The following is a 26,134-nucleotide window of genomic DNA, read 5'->3' as shown; positions in this document are numbered from 1 at the left end:
CGCGTTGTTCATCAATTTGTACAAAGTTTTCTCGAAATCGTTCTTGGCCAGTGTTCTAAATTTCGTATTGAGTTCGATGTAATCGCGGAGCCACGGAGATTGAGCGAATTGTAATACGCGATGTATCATTGCGACGCGAAGGCCGTGGCGCGTGCACTGCTGTAGGTTGCGGTAGTGTATGACGTAACGCTTCTTATCGTACAGCGTGGCGAGAAGTTTGTCCTGCCGTTTGCCGGGCGGTTTATCGCGCGTCGGACAGAACGGTAGGTCGGCGTGCGCGTCGTGTTTATTCTGCGGATACTCTAGATCGACCTCGAGAATATAACCCGTGGGCGAATCCGAAGCGATCGCGCTATACTCGAAATTCGAAACGTCTTCGACCCATCGAAAATCTGCGTAGGGCAATGGTTGACACATCGCCCAGCCGTACAAGTTGTTTACATCGAAATACATCAGATACGACGATGGTTTCGATGGATCGTAAGATTGCATGTACTTGTTATTAGCCCGCGCGTATCTGCCGGAACATTGACTCAGGCAACCGCGTATAATGAACATAATCATGTCAATGTCGGTGAGCAGTTCGAAATTTACGCGAGTATGCTTCAACATGGCGTCCCATGTAAAACCTGGCAAAGTATAGTAGTATGCGGGATCAAGTCCGTAACTCGCGATACAACTGTCGCGGAAATTTTCAAAAACGTCGGCCAATAACAAGACATCGGTCTTTAGATACAGATCGCTGTATTCGCCTAAGTTTCGAACGGAGAACCGTCGCCAGACGTTCGCGGCGTGCTCATAATCGCTCTAGGATACGGTGTCACCGGTCAAGGCCTTCACACACGAATCGACGGAAGACGTAAGACGTAAATCGTAAGGAAATCCACCAATCAGAGTCGACTATTCCCCTCTACATATTTCGACGAAAGACGTAAGCCGTAACGGTGAAAAATTTCGGAAGGATGAAATTCTTACGATTTATGTCTTACATACAACCAATTATATGCCTTCCCGCATTTAAACTCGATACTTGAAATTTTATTAATGCAACGCGGTAGCAGTATACAGATTTTGAGGTTATGTACTCATATATTGCGATTGAAATTATCAAGAGCATTGTGTTTTGTGTTTTAATAAATGAGTGATCATAACAGATACTGCTTATTAAGTAACATGTTTTATTCATTTGAAGAAAGTGCAAGTAAAGGACAATGTGTGATGGACAATGAAGTGATGGACAATGATACGGATAAATCAACCAACGAATTGCTTATTGACTGTGTTAAAGGTTATCCTCACCTGTATAATCATCAAGATAAAAATTTCAAGAATAATTTAATGAAAGAGAATTCGTGGAAAGAAATTGCGTCAGTCATGAAAATGTCAGGTAAGATTAATTGGAATAATCTATGACACGTACATCATTTGATAGTTTTGAAAACATGTAGTTTCAGAGTGTCAAGTACAATGGACTAGACTACGTGACAAATTTGCCAAAGAAAAACGACAAATGGAATTAGAAACAAGGAGTGGTAGTGGAGCTAGTCGTCGGACTACATTTGCCTTGTATGAAACTATGTTGTTTTCAGAAAAACACATTAAAAGGAGGCAGTATGTTTGTCTATGTTATAATATATTATATTAATATATCTAGTTTTATTCTATTTAACGTCAAATGGTTCTTTTCAGGTCGTATACTAATGTGTCGAAGCCATCGAAGTGTCCCAAGTTGGCATTTGATATCGAGAGGAATTCAATCGTTGAATCGGAGTCGCCCATATATGTTTTAAATGAAAATAGCGAGCTACCATCAATACCGACCACTTCATCTAATGCAGGCAACGTTTCTTTTACAACTCCAAATGTAATGACATATGGACCGATTCCTTCACTTTCGCAGCTCCTCGATCGTCTTTACCTGTGCAAATCATGCAAAAGTCTTTTTCTGAATGGGAAGATTCCTGTTCCAATCATTCGATGGCACGATCAACACCTTCTCCAGCACCTCTACAAAGTGGATCACAATCAACACCCTCTCCAGCACCTCTACAAAGTGGATCACGATCAACACCTTCTCCAGCACTTCTACAAAGTGGATCACGATCAACACCCTCTCCAGCATCTCTGCAAAGTGGATCAACACCTACACCACCTTCGCAAGAATGTACGCCAAACAAGAAGAAAACCAAGGATTTGAGCAAGATGGAAGAATCTTTTTTTAATTTGACTCAGGTTATGCAGCAACGTTACATGGTTCCACGTAATTCAGGACCTGCAAGCACTGCTGATAATTCATTTGCTTCATTAATAGTTGCAGAGTTGGAAGCCTTACCAGAATCTGAAAAAAGAAGTAGAAAGCAAAAAGAATCTTACAAATTTTATATGAGCCTTACAATGCCTGTTTATAAGAAAAAAATATATTTTAAAACAACAAATACAGTATTTTACACGAATTACTTATAATTCCTAGCCTATTGTTATAAAATTTATAATTTTATGAGAAAAGTCACGTTAATCTTTTGAATTCAGGTTAATATCTTAAATTAATTTTCAGAAGGATCTTCTCCATTAAAACCTCTGCGCACGTATGCGTACTGCCATGTCACTTCACCTTCGGAGTCAAACAATAGTCTTTTAATATATCTCTTTGACTGTATGCTTCGGTTCTTGCTCGATGCGCGCTTGATGGTCTAAGATTTTGAATTCCTGTAGCATTCTCCTTTCGCCATTCTCCAAGAATAACATCACCATTGTCCAATTCCGTATCTATGTAATGACTCGGACAGTATGTCCTCTCTCTTGCTTGCAATCGGTTGTTTTCTGTCATAAGGAAGTTATGGAGACACAAACAAGCCATAATAATTTTGTCCGCACTATCAGGGTGCAAAGAGATTGGGTGAGTAAAAATTCTCCAGGGCCCGTATTCTGTTCCGCTAAAATCCGTTTACCGACAGTCGTCGGCGTCGTTAACGGTGTCGGCGCAGCTTTTACACGATATGAAAAACCTGCGCAACGACACTCATCGAACCGACAGTTGTCGGTAGGCAGGAACGGAATACGAGCCCAGCGTGCTGCAAGAATTCCAAAAGTATTCTCAATTGTCCTTCTGGGCCGCGAGAATCGGTAGTTGAAAATTGCTTTGTCCTCGGGTAAATTTCGACCAGAATATGGTCTCATCATGTTCTTTGTCAACTGGAATGCTTCATCACAGACAAAAAAACAATGTGTCTCTGAATTACTTCCAGGTAATCTTGTTGTACCTTCTGGCAAGTCGAGTTCTCCATCAAGCAGAGCTTGTCCAAAATTGGATCGGGAAAAAACACCAGCGTCGTTGTTGCTTCCGTAAGCTCTAACGTCTACAAGTGCAAACTTGTATTTATAGTCGCAGACTGCCATCAGCACAATGCTGAAAGTTTTCTTGTAATTATAATACAAGCTTCCAGAATTGGGCGGTGCGTCAATTTGCACATGCTTGCCATCTACGGCCCCTACACAATTTGGGAAGTTCCAGTTACTCTAAAAGCCACTGCAAATTTTTGTCCACTCTTCTCTGGTTAGGGTCCGCAAATATAAAGGTGCCAATACGTTTATTAACATATCGCAAGTTTCTTTCACCACCTTATAAACCGTTGATTCACCAACACGGTAGGCTAACGCAATAGACAGTGGCAAATCTCCAGTTGCAAGACATCTGTACGGTAGTAATATTGAAAAGTTGGATTATTCAATGAACACAACAATCAAACGGGCACAGTAGAAACTGTGCCACAATCAACAACATAGAAGTACGTCAACTATTTCGTGTTAAAGTATTCAGTGAAAAACAGTTGACGTAGCCCTACGTACATAGTATTTCATTTACTTATAAATAAAATGTTGCGTACCTGAGAGTAATAGCGAGTCTCTGCTCCGGTTCCAAAGCTCTCCAATTTCTTTTCATCAAATGTGCTCTCATCTTTTCGAGCAAATTGTTAAAGAGTGGTAATGTCATTCGGGTGTAACGAAAAAACATCACCAAATCTAATTTCATTTCTTGCAACAAATTCATATAATCTCCTTGATTATTACGTTGACAGTTGATGGGACGGACCCACCACCTTCTGTTAGCCAACTTTTTTTATTTCTCTTGGCGACGCAGCAATATGAGACCAGCACCCAGAACCAAAAGTTCCAGCAACATTTCCTCTCCATCATCCATAATTCAGGAAAGGTGTTCTACAAAAATATTTTCTTTGTTGATTATCCTGCATAAAATTTGCATTAAATTTTCTCATTCAAAGCAGCTTTTACATTCAAAAAAATTGAATTAAAAAATAAATAAACTAGTATATAAACTCAAAAATAATAAATTTAGGTTTTGAGGTTATAAATGACATTCATTGCTTTAACGATTTTGTAGTAATAAGATATAAATATATACTAGTTTACTTTGCGAATTATGAAATATCAAAACATATGATATTATAAATATATTATTATCAACATATACTTACTTTTCACAATAAAACGTAAATACAATACAAAAGCGAAGATGCAGCAAACAGCACTTGACACTTTGGAATATATTTTCGCGCAATTGCTTTGATGATGATTGGTCGAAGCTTACAGCTTACGGCAGTCGTGTGTGATGGCGCTCACGTACTACGGTTACGATTTACGTCTTACGTCTTCCGTCGATTCGTGTGTGAAGGCCTTCAAGGAACTGTAAAACGATTCGCGCGGTGGTAAACACGTGTCCTGCAGCTTGTCCACGCAATCCACGTATTCGTACGGAAAGACACCTTTTCGCGTCAAAAGATCAAAATCCTCGATCGATAATTGTGAAAATTGAGAACGTACAATTTTTAACTTATCTCTGCATAGAAAAGATGCTAATTTATCGAGGCTGCTACTCAGAAATTTATACGAATCGATAAACCGTAATTTTATGTCGCTTCGCAAATCTGATTTTTCAGCGGTATCTTTAAGGTGTTTTGTGAACGATATATATTTTTCTTTCGTGATTGGAAGTAAGTCTACATGTCCTTCGAACGCGGTGGCTATTTCTTTTATGATAAAATGCGCGTCATAGCCGGATAAATTGTGAAAAATTGTGGGAATGCAATGCGAATCTTTATAATTTAGATTACAGTTGGAATGTGCGGGACCTCTATAACGACCGATCAGATGACAATAATCGCGTATTCGCACGTCGTCTGGCTCGAACGGTTTTTCGCAAACGTGACAGTGCGTCGCGCTGCGAAATATCTCCCACTCGTCTCGCGTAAAATCTGCCATGGGTACATTAGCGGACAAGATAGTCTTTACGTCGTGTGCTAAACGGCTTAGTTCCTCGGCGAACCACGCGACGCAATCCTTATCGCGACGAAATCGATACGCGGTGTGACGTTGCGGCCCGCCGCATCGTGGCAGCGCCCCGCCGCCGTCACAAGGCGCGGAATTTCGCGCCCAGGGACGAACCAGAGAGGCAACGGCGAGATCTCCAGGGGCCGAATTTAATCGCGTTTCCGCAATCTGATCCTTTTTATTTTTATTTTATGTATTTGTAATACGCGCGGCGCCTCACCCAAACCACGGCGAACCTCTCCGCGGGAGTACCAGTAAAGGAAGGGTCCGGGAGGACCAAGCACCGAGGAGAAGTGGCGAGAGCAGAAACGGCAGGGATCACAGGTCGGCGGGAGCAACGAGGCAGGAAGGCGTGCGGCGCGTAAAGCAGCGACGGACTAGGCCGCCGATATAGCGGGGCCCCAGGCGTCCGGGTAAACCCGGCCTCAGCAATCCGCCTCCACGGAATACCGGCCCACGGGGTCGTCAATATACATGGATGTATTTGGCATTCGACGCTCTTAAATTTTTGCGTTGGAAAAATTGTTATATTTGGCAAAAATAATAGGTAGGGGTGGGGTTAAATTAAAAAATTTGACAAATTTGAAAAATCTGATTACGCCATTGTAAAAAGCACAAAAAGCCATAAACATTTTATATAAATTTTTTATCGTTACGCCTTATATTTTCGAAGATATTCGCTAAAAACTATAAAATCCGTTATTTTCGAGGGGTTGTTTCAACCCCTAAACGTCGAGATAAGCCGCTAAAAAAAATACGTGTTTAATATTTTTTGATGCTCTACAACATATCCAAAGCCCATCCAAATCGGTGAGGGACATTTCCGACCGTTCCTTGTTAGTAAAATGTTTATTAAGAGAAATTTTTTTAAATATATATTGTTTTTACATTGTAATATATCTGAATAAAATAATAATCAACGAATATTGTTTTAATTTTGGAAAAATATATATGCTATGTTATATACATAATTATATCATTGTAGATTAAACAAGAATTGATTATTATACGTAAATAAGAAAGAAATCTCTATAAAACATTAATACATTACAAAAAAGTGTAATATTTGTAGACATTTGTATTTTATATTTTGTAGACATGGAAAGACTGGAAGATGTATGTATTAAAAAAGGAGACAAAGCGAAGAAGTTATCAATCAGGAACGGGGGGAGGATCTCCGATGAAAATAGATATGTCCCCGCTGGAAGAAGAGTTATTAGATTTTTTAACGCCAGAAGCGGCAGGTCTCGAAAATATTCCACAAGGGGGATTAAATTTAGATCAAGACGCAAGTTGTAGTCAGGAAGACATGCTTCCTTATCCAGATAATCTGAATAATCTCGACAATATACTGACACAAGAACTACGATGTTATAAAGATTATTTGCCACCTCATAAAAAGCTACGTACAAGCAATGCAGCTTTAAATAAAGGTTTGTAACAGAAAGTAGTTATACCTAAATATATAAAATAACATATACAAATATTAATACAACTCAATTTTTTTTATTTTACATTTCAGAATCAGAAGTTAAATCAATGTCAGTTGAAATGGTTAATCTTCAAAAAAAAAAAATACAATTAAAAAAAGAAGAACTATATATTCAAAGGCGATGTTTGGAAGTGCAACAATCTGCACTGATTGAGTTACGACAAATGAGACGTGCAATGGATATATTTATATCTTCGCCAACAAAGTAATGAAAACTTCTATATTTTTATTATAATGATATGCATATATTTAAAAGATCAGAAAAAAGTCTACAGTGTATAATTTTATGTTCTTGTTCTTGTTTTTATTTATTACTTAATATAATACTATTTTTATTCTGTAGGGGAGACCGGGGCTAGACCGCTAACGGGGTAAATCCGCCAAATCAAATATCTCGGAACCTGTATATTGTGCGAACTCGCTATTAACATTGTAAACGCTGCTTATGGTACCCATGTGACCAACGGAGTTTCGGCAGGTTACCTGCCGTGTTATGATTTTTACGGAGGCAAACGTGTTTTCGTGGTGAAAAGTGAAATTTTCTGCGCGTGGAAATTTTGTAATATCTGCAATAATATTTGCTCTCCAAATCTCGAGGTACGTGATTATAAATGCATGCTGATTATAAAGAGTAATGCATGCTGAACACGAATCCAGTGTAGATATCTAATATTTCATGGGCGATCAAACCTGAAACTGATTTATCCCGGGGGGGTGGCGGTTCAACCCCGGCATTTTTGAGATTTCAATTTTTGCACCGTTGTCGTTTTTGCTCTATACCGGTTAAACAAAGCGACGTAGATAAAAATTTCCTGTATAAATTTTGTAGCTAAAGGTTCACTCTTTACAGTGGTATACCACATTTAACTACAATTATTTATTTTGTTGTTAAAAATCGGCACCGAAAAAAAACTAACGGCCTAGCCCCGGTCTCCCCTACTTAACAATTATATTTTTTTTGAAAATGATTTGTCCTAATCTAGGACAAAGAGGAAATTCTCCGGATCAACGGTGTCTGACTTTCGCTGGCAAGCAACTGGAATATGAAACTCATTCCGATTACAACATTCAAAAGAAATTCACGCTTTATATGGTTCTGCGTCTTCGAGGAAGAATTCAATTTTTCGTGAAAACAACTTTTGACACCACAGAAAACGTGAAAGCTATAATTCAGGATAGATAAGGAATTCCCCTGGTTCAGCAGCGTTTAATCTTTGTTGGCAAGCAGCTGGAAGACGGCAGAACTCTTTCCGATTACAACATCCAAAAGGAATCCATACTCCACTTAGTTTTGTTTTTACGGAAGCACGTTGGCCGCAGGGGGAAGTGATCCGCGCGGTTCCTTGGGCTTAACGAACCTACGGCATCAACCCGAGTTCCCGACACCGCGGACATACACACACATTTATACGCACGCACAAACATATAATTAGAAGAGAACGAAGAAGACGAAAGCACGTTCTTGTGAGCTGGAAGTCTACAGACAGGCTAGTTGCAAATTGAGTAGCATCGGTAGTATCGAGGTGGCATTGATTACTTTTTTTTAAGGCTCCTGGTCCCTATTGGTATATTACATTAGTATTTACAAGATGCAATTGGTATATGAATCTTACCTGAAAATTCTGGTGAATAATGCAATGCTCTCTCCTTTCTTAGACACCTCCATCGTCCCTTTAACATCCCAATAGCTCGTTCTATACATGACCGAGCTCTTACATGAGCATTAGTGTAACGAGCCGAAGGTGATCCTTCTGGTTGTCTTAGTTTTGGTGTCAATAAGTACGGTAACAAAGGATATCCGGAATCACTTATAATATTAAGATCATGCTATGCATATATCAACGATATAACACTTCTATCTGTTATCAAATTTGAGGAGAATAATCGACTGTGATTGGTCAATTCTTGCGACTCACGACTTTGCGACTCCCATTGTAGACCCCGCATTAGGGCTTAAAACACCTATTGTAGATGGGCACTTACGATTATGACTAAAACTTTGTTAAGCCCCTTATTACACAATGCCAGGCAACAGGCAATAGGAACAGGAAATAACCAAAAAATCGTTAATTACAACCTAAGAAATTCGAATACTATGATTGGTTGGCAACAGGCAATAGGCGCAGAATTTCCAACGTGACGGAAACTCTGTGTCTATTTCCTGTGTCACTGTTTATTCTGCATTTATACATTATTTCTGATTTCTATTCCCCTGGGTAGCGTAACTTTTTCCCTAGAGCGGAAACGTGAAAAGTGAAAAGTTTCATGTAACTATCTCTTTCTATTAGTGTTGAATAGAAAAAGATAAACTTTTCACTTTTCACGTTCCGTCCTAGGGGAAAAGATACATGATCGATCCCCTGTTCCTATTGCCTGTTGCCTGGCATTGTGCAAGGGGCTTTACGTGCAATGGCCTTTATTTTGCCGAAACTCAAAGATGTTGCGACTCTTATTAGATAGAGTCCTATATTAGTAGAGAAACGCAAACTTTACCCCCACTTTGCTGCCGTCGCCATCTTGTGCTCGTATACCCGTACGATATTAATCTACTACGACTAGCCCATACAGCACAAAATGTTTTTTAAATATTTTTAAAATATTTTTTAGGAAGATTAAAATAATTTACAAAAATATTTTTAGAATGTCTGTCCGTCAGATCATGTCAGAAAAATATTTTCAAAAATATTTTTAAAAGATTGCAAATAAATATATTTAATAATATTTGTGAAATCTTTTAGAAATATTGTTTTAAAAAATAAAATATGTTTATAATAATTTTAAAAATGCTTTAAAAATGACATAAATATGAGTCATTTAAAGGTATGTATATGCCGTTATGCTTTTGTGAATTAAGAATTTTAGAAAAACAAAAAAATAAAAAAACACTTATTATGTATATGTCGTGTGTGCATACAGCCGCGCGGTCACCCATCCGAGTCAGTACCGCACCTAACGTCGCTTGACATCAGCCTAGTTTCCACCGAAACCTTCAATCCGATCCTGTTTCAGTGTTCATGAACTTTCAGTTTAATGTACTGTTTCTACTAGTTTCCAAAGCTTATAGATTCGTATGTATTTGACCGGAAATGAATGTCCGGTAAAGAATCTACATATGAAATCGTTTGTATTTCGTATGAAGACTTTTGAAGTGCAATTGAAAAGGTTTGTGAGTCATTCAGTTAATTGTAATTAATTAATCATTTTTTCACCATGCACTTAGCCGGAATAGATAAATTAAACAAAGTTTTTGTATCAAATCGTTTGTATTTCGTATGAAGAGTTATGAAGTGTGATTAAAAAGATTTGTGAGTCATCCAGATAATTTTAATTAATTATTTATAAACTATGTACCTAGCCGAAATATAGATTTTTAGTTATTCATGTTAAAAGAAGAAGGCGCTAGTGTTCCCGAAGGTCCGTCTGCAGTCAGAATTAATATAAACGTTTAACAAATTATTTTATACTAAAACAAATAACATTGTAACATGACATTGATAACGTTAAAATATATCTATGCCTGTTCAAAATTTGCAAATCAAAGCAAGGAGGAACGCATGGTAATAACAATCGGAGAGGTTATACAGATATCCACACATTAATATGACAGGAAATATCTGTGTTTATTGCACTGGGGGGCCCAGATTCTGATTTTGACCGACGTATAGTTGGCAAACAAATTAAAAATTATTGAAAATTATCTTATCCAATCGTTTGGAAATCATTTGGAGATATTTGGAAAAAACTTTTCAGAGTTTGGAAAACCATACAATAATCACAATTAATTAAAATCAATTAAGCGTATAATTAGCAGAAAGTGTCTAAAAAATATTTTTTTTTAATCCAATCGCTCCAGAATCATTTGGATAAAGTGTCGATATAATTTTTATTATTTCGAAAACAACTCTATTCTAATAAAAATTAATTAAAGGCGTCCAACGGCGGGTATGCTTCACGGGCTTGGAAAAATTAGCGGGGAAAGAAGACCCTGTTGAGCTTGACTCTAGTCTGGCACTGTAAGGAGACATGAGAGGTGTAGCATAAGTGGGAGATGGCAACATCGCCGGTGAAATACCACTACTTTCATCGTTTCCTTACTTACTCGGTTAGGAGGAGCGCGTGCCTCGAGGGCTTCGTGCCCCGGCGGTCACGGTGTTCTAGAGCCAAGCGTGTCAGAGTGGCGTGAGGCCTCCCTGTTGCAAAAGACCGATAGAAACTTCTAGACAACGATAAAAAGTCTATCAGATTCCATCTGGTTTATCGGTACAACAAAATTGAGACTTTGACAATTGATGTGGATTTATCGGAACCTATGAGCACGCGGTCACTATGTGGATAATCTGTTACGGAATATATCCGATTCTATTGTTTTCATGTGCATGATGGATTATATTAAGATTTACGAATATGCGATTTATTGGATTCAAACAGCATCGACACACTGATCGACAGCTGTGTATACTTATATGCAATTATCGATGTTATTTGAATATATTTCTATACGTATTTACATATGTTGTAAATTGATAGGTTTTGAACATACTTGACTGTTTGAAAGCAAATGCGCATTAATACGAAAAGTCCACAATGTGTTTCTATCAGATCTTAGTGGCAAAAGCTTATCCATAATGAAAGTACATTTATATCGTCTTATGAGTAAATACAGATCTGTAAGGACTAATTTTTTATAAAAGTGAATCTGGCAATCCAAGGACAAAAACACACAGTTTTCTGATAGAAATTTACTCTTTTAATATGAATCAAGCAGATTTTCCAGATAGGTCTGCAGCAATTGGCATTTACTAGTTAATATTTAATGTGGCATTGCAGACACAATATAAAATATTTATAAAATTCTATCGGGATTTTAAAATTTTTAGATTTTTAAGTATGACGTTGGATATATCGGTCATTTCTGATACGTTTATGATATACCTTTAGGTGTTATTAAAAGCATTTGCTGATACGAATTTTGACTTTAACATATCATTTTGTAACAAATTGTTCTTATTAGATTTTATATGCATTCTCTAAGTATACTATTCATTGTATTCAATAGGATGATCCAATGATTTCTTTTTATTGGAATCTATGAGATAATTCCGATTAAGTGAAAAGATATCTTGTCTTGTGTTTATTGGTTTTTCTCATGATTATCTACTTGATAAGATGCTAAAGAGCAATGTATTTCGAACGGATTCAGCGCTTGTGCTCATAGGCCGGTATTCATAGTCGGATCTTATTTCAAGATCGTCTTAAGTAATGTCTTAAGACGCTAATACGGCTCTGTGATTGGTTCATGACATCTTAAGATTGCACCTAAAACGATCTTAAATATAAGATCCGACTATGAATCCTGCCATAATCTTAATCGATTGCTATTGGTTGCTATATGGCAGTATTCGTATTTGCAAAAGTACTTTCTATCTGCATGTATCGGTGAGTATCCGTCGTTAAACATTCGCTAGTCTGTTTTTATATGCTGTTGCTAAGCAATATTTTATTTATTAGACTGTCGGGTTTTTCGCGTATGCCGTCCGGTGACAAAAAAAAATGTATTCATCAGTTGAAGCGCAGTTTCTCAATTCACTGGTCCTGTGACTCCTGGGCTGCGTTCAGAAAAAATAAAATAAGTGTGTGTGTGAGGTGCGTATTGTGTGTGACTCCACGGTGGGATACCACGGCCGGCGACGTTTGCGGCACTCTGGCGCCGACGGAATCGCGATTCGTCGTCGTCGCTGCGAAACAGTAAGCCGCCCGCCGCGCGCGTCATATCCGGACGACGGCGGGACGAAGGAAAGAATTTAGAAAAAGGTAAGCACATCTTCTTATTGCATCTCATTATTTGCTTTCTCTACTTTCTCTCTCGCGCGCGCGCACGATCTCGCGCTCTGTAGTTTTTCTTGCTATCTCGCTTTCTTGGTCTATCGTCGTCTCACTCTCACGTGTACGTAAACATTATCTTCAATTGCGAATAGATACCGTCAGCCTCCGATACGGACAGATAGAAACAGATAGGTACCGATTGAGAGGTGAAAGAAAATATGTTATGTAAGATAGGATCCTATCTGTATAAAAATCGCATAGATACAGATAGGATCTTATCATATATACCATATTTTCTTTCACTTCTCAATCGGTACCTATCTGTTTCTATCTGTCCGCATCGGATGCTGACGGTATTTATTCGCAATTGCGGATAATGTTTTCGTACACGCAAAGCATTTTCTATGAGAAAACATAAGTTAAGAGAGCAATCTTATATTAGATTTTCCTAATTTTAATGACTCGTAATATGGAAAGATGATATCAGTTTTTCAAATTCTTTAAGTACAAATTTGAACAGAAAATTTATTACTTTCTCATAATGTTTGCGCGCTGAGATCACGCGTACGCGGCGTGAAAGTTTTCCGCGACGCGCGATTCGCGAGTGTTCGGTCGCGCTCGGTGTCATCCGCCGATCTGTGTGCGCGACGTGCCGGTCCGATCCTGCAAAAAGAATAATATGTCAAATTAACATGCCCCCGCGGCGAGGTGCGTGTTCAGCGTGTTTGTTGCTCGGGTCCTTTTGTTATTTAAATATTCTATGGACCGTGCCCTATCAGAATATGCAACATATGATTTTGTTGCTCGCCCCTAACTGCAAATGAACAAATTATTTATCTCCGCGTCGACCGTTATCTGCGACTTCGATGTCTAAAAACTAATAAAGGAATTTGTTGCTCGGGTCTTTTTGTTATTTAAATATTCTATGGACCGTGCCCTACCAGAATATGCAACATATCATTTTGTTCCTCGCCCCTAACTGCAAATAAACAAATTATTTATCTCCGCATCGACCGTTATCTGCGACTTCGATGTTTAAAAACTAATAAAGGAATTTGTTGCTTGGGTCTTTTTGTTATTTAAATATTCTATGGACCGTGCCCTACCAGAATATGCAACATATCATTTTGTTGCTCGCCCCTAACTGCAAATAAACAAATTATTTATCTCCGCATCGACCGTTATCTGCGACTTCGATGTCTAAAAACTAATAAAGGAATTTATTGCTCGGGTCTTTTTGTTATTTAAATATTCTATGGACCGTGCCCTACCAGAATATGCAACACATCTGCGGCACGTCAGCCAAACCCGCTTCCCGACCAAGCCCGACACGCCCCGCTCCTCAGAGCCAATCCTTATTCCGAAGTTACGGATCCAATTTGCCGACTTCCTTTACCTACATTAGTCTATCGACTAGAGGCTCTTTACCTTGGAGACCTGCTGCGGATATGGGTACGAACCGGCGCGACACCTCCACGTGGCCCTCTCCTGGATTTTCAAGGTCCGAGGGGAAGATCCGGACACCGCCGCAACTGCGGTGCTCTTCGCGTTCCAAAACCTATCTCCCTGCTAGAGGTTTCCAGGGAACTCGAACGCTTATACATTTTGTTCCTCGCCTCTAACTGCAAATAAACAAATTATTTATCTCCGCATCGACCGTTATCTGCGACTTCGATGTTTAAAAACTAATAAAGGAATTTGTTGCTCGGGTCTTTTTGTTATTTAAATATTCTATGGACCGTGCCCTATCAGAATAAGCGCAACATATAATTATGTTGCTTGTTCCTGACTACAATAAAACAATTATAGGTAGTTATGTTGTAATTATAATTATATTATGCAAAGACTAACAAGGGAACGGTCGGAAGTGTCCCTACCCGATTTGGATGCGCTTTGGATATGTTGTTGAGCATAAAAAAAAACAGACTCGTATTTTTTTTTGCGGCGTATCTCGACATTTAGGGGTTGAAAAAACCTCTAAAAAATAACGACCGATTTGGATGCGCTTTGGATATGTTGTCGAGCATCAAAAAACATTAGACACGGGTTTTTTTTTGCTGCTTATCTCGACGTTTAGGGGTTGAAACAACCCCTAAAAAATAACGACCGATTTGGATGCGCTTTGGATATGTTGTCGAGCATCAAAAAACATTAGACACGGGTTTTTTTTGCTGGTTATCTCGACGTTTAGGGGTTGAAACAACCCCTAAAAAATAACGACCGATTTGGATGCGCTTTGGATATGTTGTCGAGCATCAAAAAACATTAGACACGGGTTTTTTTTGCTGGTTATCTCGACGTTTAGGGGTTGAAACAACCCCTAAAAAATAACGGATTTTATAGTTTTTAGCGAATATCTTCGAAAATATAAGGTGTATGAAAAAAAGTTTGGTACAAAAGGTTTATGGCTTTTTGTGATCTTTACAATGGCGTAATCAGATTTTTCAAATTTGTCACATTTTTTAATTTAACCCCACTCCCACCTATTATTTTTGCCAAATATAACAATTTTTTCAACGCAAATTTAAGAGCGTCAAATGCCAAATACATCCATGTGTATTTTTATTATGATACCATTATTAGATTTTTGGCAAGACGAGATGATATGTGGTATAGGCGTCGCCCTGTAGGTAGGAGTTGCGTTATTTCTGTTCAATTGCGCCGTACGCTTAAAAATTTCCATTACTATATACTACGACATAATATGCGATGAAAGTCCAAGCAGAGGAAAAGATATCACGTCATCCGAAGTTCAAATGGCGCGTGCGCAAAACAGTGTTATAAATACGCGTCGAAGTAAATTGTTGTGAGCGCACAACGGTATAATTATTCATTAATGTGATCTTACAATTCGGCGGTATTTATAATGTCGGAGTCGACATTCCGTTGCTAGTCTAGGACTCTCGAAATAGCGTTAACCTCTCGCTGTCAGTGCCTTGCTCTGGCCTTTGCATCAGCGCTTTCGGTCATCCCGGAGTTGAAATGGAAATTTTTAAGCGTACGGCGCAATTGAACAGAAATAACGCAACTCCTACCTACAGGGCGACGCCTATACCACATATCATCTCGTCTTGCCAAAAATCTAATAATAGTATTGTTCGCGAAATCGCTGATTAATCCCGGCGATGGTAGCGGGGTGAGAAGGACGCGCGTGGAGGGTGTTAACAAATTATGCCTTTATTTTTTGTGTAACTCAGACCACAGTCTGAGCCGTCTTTAATGAAATATGTACAGTCTGACCTGAGAAACGATGAGCGGTGTATAATGAGAAGTCTTTTGATGCGCGAGGCAATTGTATAAATTGCCTCGCTCGTGGTGACTTGCCCGTGAGCCGTTGAGACACGTGGCGGTCGGCACTCGCGCACGTGTGAGCCTGAGTCGTCGTGTTGATGTACCAGAGCTGGCTGGGGTGAGCGGTCTCTTTACACTTTACAGTCTCTTGGCAGCTTCAATCACTGCGAGCGGCACGGTATGCAGTTCTACGAACAGAACTCACAGAGCACACGTCGTACGTACGATCACAACGCGGACATGTTTCTCTCTGAGGCGAGGGAGAAGCTCGCGATGAGCGCGCCCGTGCTTGCGCAAGCTGCCGCGTCGATCCGGCCTGTCGATACCCGATCGATGCTGCCATCTGACGAGATGGCGCAACGCGAGCGTAATCTCGAACATTCCGCCCGCCATCAGCAACCTTGTTGATGATTCCTTACTCGTGATCCTTTATCCTGATGAAATGGGTAATACGGCAAGCTTGGCAATTGGCCGGGTGAGCATCGTGGTGGCCGTCTTGAGGGTAACCACCCTAGTAAGTCCATCCTTTCCGGGGTGCAAAGCCGTTACTCTTGCGAGTGGCCATTTGCACGGTGGAGAGCGTTCGTCGGTGAGCAGCACGATAGAACCCACCTTGATGTTGTTGTTAGGATGATGCCACTTGGATATCGCCTGCTGGCGTTGCAGAAAATGCGCCGACCATTGCGCCCAAAATTGTTGAACATGCTGCTGGATGAGCTGCCACCGAGATAGTCGCGAGGTTGCCAGGTCGATCAGAGATGGCTCGGGTATGGTAGTGAGTGGACCTCCAATGAGAAAATGACCTGGGGTGAGCGCTGAGACGTCTTCAGGGTCGTCGCTCAACGGTTCCAACGGCCTTGAGTTGAGAATGGCCTCTATTTGCGTAAGCAACGTTGTTAGTTCTTCCGTCGTGAGTAGAGTCTCCCCGATGGTCCGTCTCAAATGAAACTTCACGGACTTTACAACCGCCTCCCACTTGCCCCCCATGTGTGGAGCACCTGGTGGGTTGAACTCCCATCTTATGCCGTCAAGTTGCAACACTTGAGCAATCCGTTGATGTTCTTGAGCGTCTTGGACGAACATTTTCTTGAGCGCGGCGTCTGCTCCAATGAAAGTTGTCCCGCAGTCCGAGTACATGGTCTGAGCAATTCCCCTTCTCGCTGCAAATCTTCGGAAGGCTGCTATGAATCCTTCTGATGAGTAGTCACTGACTACTTCGAGGTGAATTGCGGAGGTGGAAAAGCAGACGAACACACAGATCCATCCCTTGTATGTTTTCGCACCTCGTCCCTTCCATGTCTTGATGGTGAGCGGTCCGGCATAGTCGACTCCTGTATGAGCAAACGGACGTGACGGCGTAACCCGAGAGAGAGGTAGTTGGCCCATCAGTTGATGAGCACGGATCCCCCTCTGCCGAGCACACACGACACACCGTAAGATATGAGACTTCACCGGAGCCCGTCCGCCGATGATCCAATATTGTTGCCTGACATGAGCCAATGTCAGCTGTGTTCCTCCATGTAAAGTACGCAAATGGGCGTGGGCGATGATTAAAGTTGAGAACCGTGAGTGGCGAGGTAAAATCGCCTGATGTTTGTTGTCTTGAGCTAGTGCTGATTGGTTGAGGCGGCCGCCAACTCGGATAACCCCTTGAGCGTCTATGTACGCAGTCAATCGACTGAATGCGTGAGTAGGTGGTAGTCTCGAATTGGCCGTGAGCATCTTGATCTCATGCGTGAAGTATGCCGCTTGAGTAGCCTTGATCCAGAATAGTCTGGCCTTCTCCAAAGCTAAGTGCAAGTTCAGTGACTTGGCTCGGCGCTTTCTCAAGAGAGAGATAAACCTGAAACAGAGAGCTGTTACTTTCAATAATTTATTGAGGGTTGAGTACCTATATATGAGGTCCCAGTGGTATTCCGACTGAGATGCCGCTGCATGTAGCGCAATGCCAGGACGGGCCTCACTGCAGCTCAACTCGTCCGACAGCGCGGGTTGTGATGGCCATGCTTCAGGTGTGAGTATCCACGGTGGTCCCGTCCACCATAATGAGTGGCTTTGAAGTTGAGAAGTAGTCAATCCTCGTGATGCGCAATCGGCTGGATTGGATGTACCAGGTACGTATCTCCAGTGTGCCTTTGCAGTGAGATCTTGAATCTGAGAAACTCGGTTTCTCACAAAATCCTTCCAGCGCGATGCATGAGATTTGATCCACGTGAGTGTCACAACAGAGTCCGTCCACAGGTGAATTGCTGTAACGTTCAACTTCAAGGTGGCTTGAACGTATTGCATGAGCCTTGAGAGCAGCAGTGCTGCGGAGAGTTCAAGTCTCGGGATGGTGAGCCGTTTGAGCGGTGCTACCTTAGTTTTGGAGCACACCAATGAAATCGTGGCGCCGTTTGAGCTGCGGACGGTGATATATACGACTGCAGCCATTGCTAGTTGAGAAGCATCAGAAAAGCCGTGAAATTCCACTGACGAGGTACTCCATGTGTTATACCATCGAGGTATTGAGATTCTGCTTAAGCTGGTGAGTTCTTTTCTGATAGTGAGCCACCGTGATGAGAGCTGGGATGGCAGTGGTTCATCCCATCGGAGCTTATGAAGCCATAGCTCCTGCAAGAGCATCTTCGCCTTGATCACTACTGGTGATGCAAAGCCTAGTGGATCGAATATCTGAGCCACTTCAGACAAAACGAGGCGTTTGGTGAACTGAGTGGTGTGCGATGAGATCCTTGTTGAGAATGTGAATGAATCTTCGTGAGGAAGCCAGTTTAATCCGAGGATTTTGGTTGTGCAATCGTCAAATGCAATTTGCGAGCCCTGTTCCTTTTCTGCTTGAACCGCAGTGAGCACATCTTGATGAGTCGCGTGCCACTTTGATAATGGAAAACCGCCCGCCATGCACAAATTCTTCAGTTGCACTGCAATTTCCTTTACCTGCTGAACTGTGTCGGCGCCTCCAAAGGTGTCGTCAACATATCGACCCTCAGTGAGTGGCGGCACTGCAAGGGGAAACTTATGGCCTTCATCCTTCACCAGTTGCAGCAGTGTTCGCACTGCTAAGAACGGGGCACCTTTGGTACCATACGTGACCGTTGTTAGATAATTTTCCACTTCCTTGAGTTGTTTGTCGATCCAGAGAACCCGTTGTAAATTCCAGTCATCCTTATGTACGTTGATTTGCCTGTACATTTTGGTGATGTCAGTTGCCACTAAATGCCGAAACTGTCGAATCCAGAGCAAAACGTCTGTGACGTCTAAATGCAACTTGGCTCCCGTATACATGATATCATTGAGTGAGCGGCCGGATGTAGATGCACTCGAGCCATTAAACACCACACGTAATTTTGTGGTTGCACTGTCTGGTTTGAGCACGCCGTGATGTGGCAAGTAATATTGCGCGTGCTGGCTGGAAACGGGTGAAGCCTCCGTCATGTGATTGAGCTCTCGATATTCTGTCATGAACTGATGATACAGGCGTCGATAGTTGTCATCTCGTGCGAACCTTCTTAGTAAGCCCTGCAGGCATCGATGCGCAGTGTGATACGAATCCCCAAGAGTATCAGGTGATGATTTTAACGGAAGTCGAACCGTGTAGCGACCTGTTGAGTCCCGCGAAACAGTGCTCTTGTAATATTCTTCACATCTTTGCTCGTCAGGCGTAAGATCATGAGTATTACTTGCAGGCACTTCTTCTTGTGTCCAGAATTTCGCCAGCAACTCGTCGAGAGCATCTTCTCTCTCCTGAATCGAGGCATGGTGCACTGCAGCAGATGCCGATGATGATGTGTCGACAGGTCCGAGAACGAGCCATCCAAAAATTGAGAGCTGCGCAATTGGCATCAATGGATCTTGTTTGATGATGTTGGGCTTGATGATCTGCCCATATGAGTCAGCTCCAATGATGATATCCACTGGCCGTGGTGTGAGAAAGTCTGGATCGGCCAAGATTAACTTGGTGAGATGCGGCCATTCCTGTGGTGCAGCGTTGAATGATGGCAAGATGTTGGTTAACGTCTGCAGAATGTGAGCTTGAACGAGGAATGTTGAGCTGACGAATGAGTGATTCAGAGACGAAGGTGAGTTCTGAACCTGAATCGATGAGAAGCCGTACGCGCTGAGTAGTCACAAATGAATTTATCTGAGCCAGGGCCGTAGCTAATAAGGTTGAGTGTGATGAGCGGGCCAAAGAGGAGTGAGCGACGATTGCACCATCTTCCTATTGAGCTGCCGCAGCTGAGCTGGTGCTCGGCTTCGCTGATAAGTTCGCCTGATGAGCTTCATGCAGCATCGTGTGGTGTCGGTTGGTGCACTTCTTGCACCCCCGTGAGCTCTTACATGAGCGGACGTTGTGGCGGCCGAGGCAATTGAAGCAGAGCCTCCGTGAGATGACAAGTTTCTGTCCTTCGACCGGTGAGAGATCCCTAAATTTTGTGCACGTCACAACGAAATGCGTGCCGTTGCAGCAGTCACACGGGTACACCGTGGAGCCGTCTGATGATTCCGTGCGGGCCGGTTGAACTGCCGCATGGTGAGCTGTCGAACGCCTGGATGTTGAGGCGACCGTGCTCCCTGAGCTGACCGTGGACTCTATCCTCTCGAGTGCTCGAGCTCGAGAGGTGAGAAACTGCTCGAGCTGCTCGAATCGCGGATACTCGCGTTTTGCTCCTAGGGACGTCTCCCACTGCTCCTTCGTCTGGCGATCCAGCTGCCTGGACAGCTGGTACACCAGGATGCTGTCTCCCAGATCCTGTGAGACGCCCAAGGCTTGCAGGCCCTTTATTCCTTCCTTGAAGCTGTTGAGCAACTTGTCCAGTGATGCGGCGTTTCTCTGCACTGGTGTTGAGCTGGCAAAGAGTTGGTCCAGATACGACTGAATGAGCAGGCGTTTGTTTTCGTATCGCTCGACGAGCATCTCCCATGACGGGTTGAGAGAATCTCCGGTGAGAGGCAGTCCGGAGATGAGCTGAGAAGGTGTGCCTTCAAGCGAGAGTCGCAGATAGTGAAGTTTTTTCCACGTCAGTGATTTGTCGGCTATCAAGGATGACGGCCCTGAATAGGTCGCGGTACGTGGGCTAAGTAGCGTAATCGCCCTTGAAGGACGGGATGTTTATGTCCGGCAGTCTCTGTTGAGACTGTGAGGGCTGCACCGTTTCAAGCGCCGCCTTCGGAGCAAGCCTCTCCGCTAATGCGCCCTTGAGCTTCGCCAGAGAGCGACGAGCCGCCATGCACTCCTGCGCCTCCACCGCGAAGGCGTTCTTCGAGAAGTACTCATGAGTGATGAGCGCCGCCGGCCATGAGGCTTCGAAATAGGTGTGTTCCTTAAGAAACGCCTTGTGCACTTCCTCGAGCTGGATCGAGATCTGGAGAATTTCATCCACCGACGTGTCATCTGCGGTAGATGGCAACGTCTGGTTGATGGCCCGCACCGTTGCGATGCGATTCATCTGCGTCTGCACCTTCAGCGTGAGCTCCGCGGACAGCCGCACCGGTGAGGCCTGACGCTCTGAAGTGCGCTTGTCGGTCGGCAGCTCGAGTAATGGAGAGGTCTTCCCTCCCGTCCCGGTTTTGGCGGGATCCGTCATGATGAGCCGCCCCTGAGCTGTTCACGATGAGAAACCTGAGAAACGTCGAGACACGTGTAAGAAAATGCTGCACGAATCGAGAACGTTCGAGGAACGCGAGAGAAAGCGCTATGCGAAGCGAGAGTCATGTATTGAGCACGTGATACTGTTTATGTGACACTCGCGAGGGCGCGTGAACACTCGTGTAACACTCGCGAGCGCGCGTGAGAATGTCTGTCTTTCACTCGCGACAGCGCTATAATGTCTACGTGGCACATCGCGGAGGGCATGCCCCTTTCACGTGATCTGTGTCTGAGTTACACCATAAGTTCCACGCATCCGGCTCGAAGGACCAAATGTTCGCGAAATCGCTGATTAATCCCGGCGATGGTAGCGGGGTGAGAAGGACGCGCGTGGAGGGTGTTAACAAATTATGCCTTTATTTTTTGTGTAACTCAGACCACAGTCTGAGCCGTCTTTAATGAAATATGTACAGTCTGACCTGAGAAACGATGAGCGGTGTATAATGAGAAGTCTTTTGATGCGCGAGGCAATTGTATAAATTGCCTCGCTCGTGGTGATTCGCCCGTGAGCCGTTGAGACACGTGGCGGTCGGCACTCGCGCACGTGTGAGCCTGAGTCGTCGTGTTGATGTACCAGAGCTGGCTGGGGTGAGCGGTCTCTTTACACTTTACAGTCTCTTGGCAGCTTCAATCACTGCGAGCGGCACGGTATGCAGTTCTACGAACAGAACTCACAGAGCACACGTCGTACGTACGATCACAACGCGGACATGTTTCTCTCTGAGGCGAGGGAGAAGCTCGCGATGAGCGCGCCCGTGCTTGCGCAAGCTGCCGCGTCGATCCGGCCTGTCGATACCCGATCGATGCTGCCATCTGATGAGATGGCGCAACGCGAGCGTAATCTCGAACAGGTATCATAATAAAAATACACATGGATGTATTTGGCATTTGACGCTCTTAAATTTGCGTTGAAAAAATTGTTATATTTGGCAAAAATAATAGGTGGGAGTGGGGTTAAATTAAAAAATGTGACAAATTTGAAAAATCTGATTACGCCATTGTAAAGAGCACAAAAAGCCATAAACCTTTTGTACCAAACTTTTTTTCATACACCTTATATTTTCGAAGATATTCGCTAAAAACTATAAAATCCGTTATTTTTTAGGGGTTGTTTCAACCCCTAAACGTCGAGATAACCAGCAAAAAAAACCCGTGTCTAATGTTTTTTGATGCTCGACAACATATCCAAAGCGCATCCAAATCGGTCGTTATTTTTTAGGGGTTGTTTCAACCCCTAAACGTCGAGATAAGCAGCAAAAAAAACCCGTGTCTAATGTTTTTTGATGCTCGACAACATATCCAAAGCGCATCCAAATCGGTCGTTATTTTTTAGGGGTTTTTTCAACCCCTAAACGTCGAGATACGCCGCAAAAAAAAATACGAGTCTGTTTTTTTTTTATGCTCAACAACATATCCAAAGCGCATCCAAATCGGGTAGGGACACTTCCGACCGTTCCCTTGTAAGTACGTGTTTACTAGAATAAAAATTACAGATAATATACGATATTTATAAATACAACATAATTACCTATAATTATTTTATTGTAGTCAGGAACAAGCAACAAAATCATAAGTTGCATATTCTGATACGGCACGGTCCATAGAATATTTTAAGATCAAATAGAGAAGAGCAACAAATTCTTTTACTTAGTTTTTAGTCATCAAAGTCGTAGATAACGGTCGACGCGGAGAAATATAATTTGTTTATTTGCAGTTAGGGGCGAGCAACAAAATCGCAAGTTGCATATTCTGGTAGGGCACGGTCCACAGAATATTTAAATAACAAAAAGACCCGAGCAACAAATTCTTTTACTTAGTTTTTAGTTATCAAAGTCGTAGATAACGGTCGACGCGGAGAAATATAATTTGTTTATTTGCAGTTAGGGGCGAGCAACAAAATCATATGTTGCATATTCTGGTAGGGCACGGTCCATAGAATATTTAAATAACAAAAGGACCCGAGCAACAAATTCCTTTACTTAGTTTTTAGACATCGAAGTCGCAGATAACGGTCGAAGATGCAGTATTTATTAGTGGCATTGTTTACAGAACCTTATATTTTGAAAATTTATTTACGCTATCTTAAAGCAACAAAAAAGCAACAAATTCTGGTGTATTTATTTTTTGGATTTGAGCACTCTATATGTGTTTTTTAGTATATGGTGGGACTAGAACTTGTGTCAAGCTGGCCCCCCCCATGCGAAAAAAATATATATAGAGTGCTCAAATCGAAAAAACGTTTATACCAGAATTTGTTGCTATTTTGTTGCTTTAAGATAGCATAAAAACATTTTGAAAATATAACGTTGTTTAAGATGTAGTCAATATAGTGCTGTCTGTTAAGTATTCGGATATACGTATTTTCTAAAAAAAAAACGTTATATTTCGAAAATGTTTTCACGCTATCTTGGAGCAACAAAAAAGCAACAAATTCTGGTGTATTTGTTTTTTGGATTTGAGCACTCTATATAGGTTTTTTATTATGGGAGGGGCTAGCTTGATGACAAGCTGGCCTCACCCATTTCGATCGCGATTTCCTGCTAAACGGTTTGAGCAACAAATTAGCACATAAATAGCACTAAATTTTTTAATAGGTGCGGATTTTTTTTGTGATGGTGGGGGGGGCTAACTTGATAGAGGTGGTCGACGGCGGGACTGAAGGGGTTAAGAGGAATCCTGTCATACCGACGAAATGTAGCGATATGAGCGGGCATGCTCAACTTTAACAATTAATATGGCCATACGCGCATACTCTGGTGACGTAAAGTGCGCGAAATAAAAGTGTAATAAATATTTTTATATTTATAATTAAAAACATTTTAATAGTATTTTTTTATAATCTTTAATTTTTTAAGATGTGGCAAGTCATTGTAGAGTAGCCAACAACTGTACCTCTATTGTACGTGAGCGAATAATCCGTGCGTCTCGCCCTCGAGTCCTCCGGTACTCCGAAATGTCGTCCTCTTCCTCGACCGCCGCTCTCCCGCAAAATCTTCGGACAAGGGGGGGGAAACTTCCCGTGGACCCTGCACCCCGTAGGGTTCCCCAGGTCCCCGCCCGGCATTCGCCCTATGGCCCACGGGAAAACCACGGGTCAAAAACCGTGGGCAGGCGGTCCACTTCGGATTGGGAGTTTCGGCTGTTGAACTGTCTCACATAGAGATTCCTACACGTGCCGTCGATTTCCTCTAAAACAAAAAGTCATACAACGCACAGAAACACAGAACAACATAACACTTTAAAGATTAAAAAGAATCAATCACAAAACTTTTTTTAAAATAAACACTTTTATTTATAATCTGTCCAAACAAAATTTACTGCAAAACCGGGCTCCGTTCTAGTCTAACCTTCCCCCTACTAACTTCCTTTCAGAATATAAAGCTAGCCTGTCCGAATGGACAACCTTTCTTTTATGTTTGGGAGACTTTTGGATGCAATATACCACGTCACTCAATTTCTTCACTATGCAAAAGGGCCCCTCCCAGTTGCTTTGCAATTTTGGGGCTTTTCCCTTAGTTCTGCGAGGATTGTTGTTCAGACACGGCGAGGTAATCCTCCGGATGAATAAATGGAGCACACTTTGACTGATGGAGAACACGTTGACTTTATTTCAGCTGATGATTGCGTACACTTTTGGACTTCGAGTCAAATGCTGGAGTCTTCGGATCGCTAATGAGAACAGTCGGGATTATAATCTATCCGCGACGAGGCACGAGGCAGTTCTGCCGAATTTCGTATGAACAGATAGTATCTTACATGGAGGGGGAATCAAGTTCACGAGTGCCCGGCAGGTGCTGTCACCGCGGACTTACTCAGAATTATCGTACCGTGTCGACGCGCGGTGGATCAGAATTAATGCAACTGTATCTCTAACAATTGTAGAACCAAACTTTCTGCCCTTCTTCAAAAAGAATTCGCCTAGCTCCACGATCAAACCAGGCCTTCACCCGGAAAGATTTAACATCCATACGCTCTCTCACTATAGAATGGATTTCTTCAAATTTTGACTTCAAATTTCTAACGAAGCTTCCCATTGACTGCGCCTCCTCCTCATAAAGCCTTGGAGGACCTCCCTGTAACAAATCTAAGGGTAACTTCAAATCTCGAGCAAAACATAATTCCGCAGGAGTAAAGCCAGTTGTCTCATGTTTTGAAGACCTATAGGCTAACAAAAACATGGGAACCCACCGATCCCAATCCTTTTGACTATCAGAAACAAACTTTGCCAGATAGTTAGTAATAGTCTGGTGTTGTCGCTCTACTTGTCCATCCGATTGAGGATGTAAGGCAGTAGTTCTCGTTTTTTTAATCCCAAGAAGATCCATTAACTCTGCGAACAACTTCGACTCAAAGTTCTTTCCTTGATCGGTATGCACTTCCAAGGGAACTCCATATCTAGAGACAAATTGATTTACGAAGATCTCCGCCACAGTTTTAGCTCTTATATTTTTCAGAGGAAATGCTTCCACCCATTTGGTGAAACAATCTACAATGACAAGGAGATATCTGTTTCCGAAATTGGTTGTAGGGAGGGG

General features: G+C 42.2%; 1 protein-coding gene, 1 long non-coding RNA gene and 1 pseudogene across 4 annotated transcripts; 1 reads left to right on the top strand and 2 right to left on the bottom strand.

Moving 5' to 3' along the window:
• Positions 1–2,382: 2,382 nt before the first annotated feature.
• On the bottom strand, positions 2,383–4,579 carry LOC139780418 (uncharacterized; annotated as a pseudogene).
• Positions 4,580–4,781: 202 nt separating this feature from the next.
• Positions 4,782–7,790, top strand: LOC139780419 (uncharacterized). Of its 3 annotated transcripts, XR_011720230.1 has the most exons (5): positions 4,782–5,009; positions 5,125–6,156; positions 6,443–6,779; positions 6,869–7,043; positions 7,182–7,790. It is a non-coding gene; the product is annotated as an uncharacterized lncRNA (long non-coding RNA). The 3 variants fall into 3 exon arrangements; XR_011720231.1 differs by having other exon boundaries at positions 4,782–5,893; XR_011720229.1 differs by having other exon boundaries at positions 4,782–6,156.
• An 8,591-nt stretch (positions 7,791–16,381) lies between these two features.
• On the bottom strand, positions 16,382–20,867 carry LOC139780413 (uncharacterized). The gene is made up of 2 exons (XM_071719049.1): positions 20,535–20,867; positions 16,382–20,044 (listed from the first exon to the last, which is right to left on the bottom strand). Exons 1-2 carry the CDS (start codon positions 20,865–20,867, stop codon positions 16,382–16,384), a joined length of 3,996 nt encoding a protein of 1,331 aa, XP_071575150.1.
• Positions 20,868–26,134: the final 5,267 nt, after the last annotated feature.

The sequence above is a fragment of the Temnothorax nylanderi genome, unplaced genomic scaffold, assembly GCF_030848795.1.
Source record: "Temnothorax nylanderi isolate EJ_2023f unplaced genomic scaffold, tnyl_v1.0 TNYL_tig0277_pilon, whole genome shotgun sequence".
Classification (NCBI taxonomy): Eukaryota; Metazoa; Arthropoda; class Insecta; order Hymenoptera; family Formicidae; genus Temnothorax; species Temnothorax nylanderi.
Note: the sequence above shows the minus strand (reverse complement) of the source record. Positions and strands in the feature narration are given on the sequence as shown.

Bases quoted from the DNA above. Each gene is read 5' to 3' on its own strand.
- LOC139780413 (XM_071719049.1), bottom strand. From the start codon at position 20,867: ATGCTCGTCGAGCGATACGAAAACAAACGCCTGCTCATTCAGTCGTAT. The intron at 20,045-20,534 runs GTCAGCTCAGGG...TCATCGATTCAG, and splicing joins TCGAGAGGATAGAGTCCACG to GTTCAGAACTCACCTTCGTC.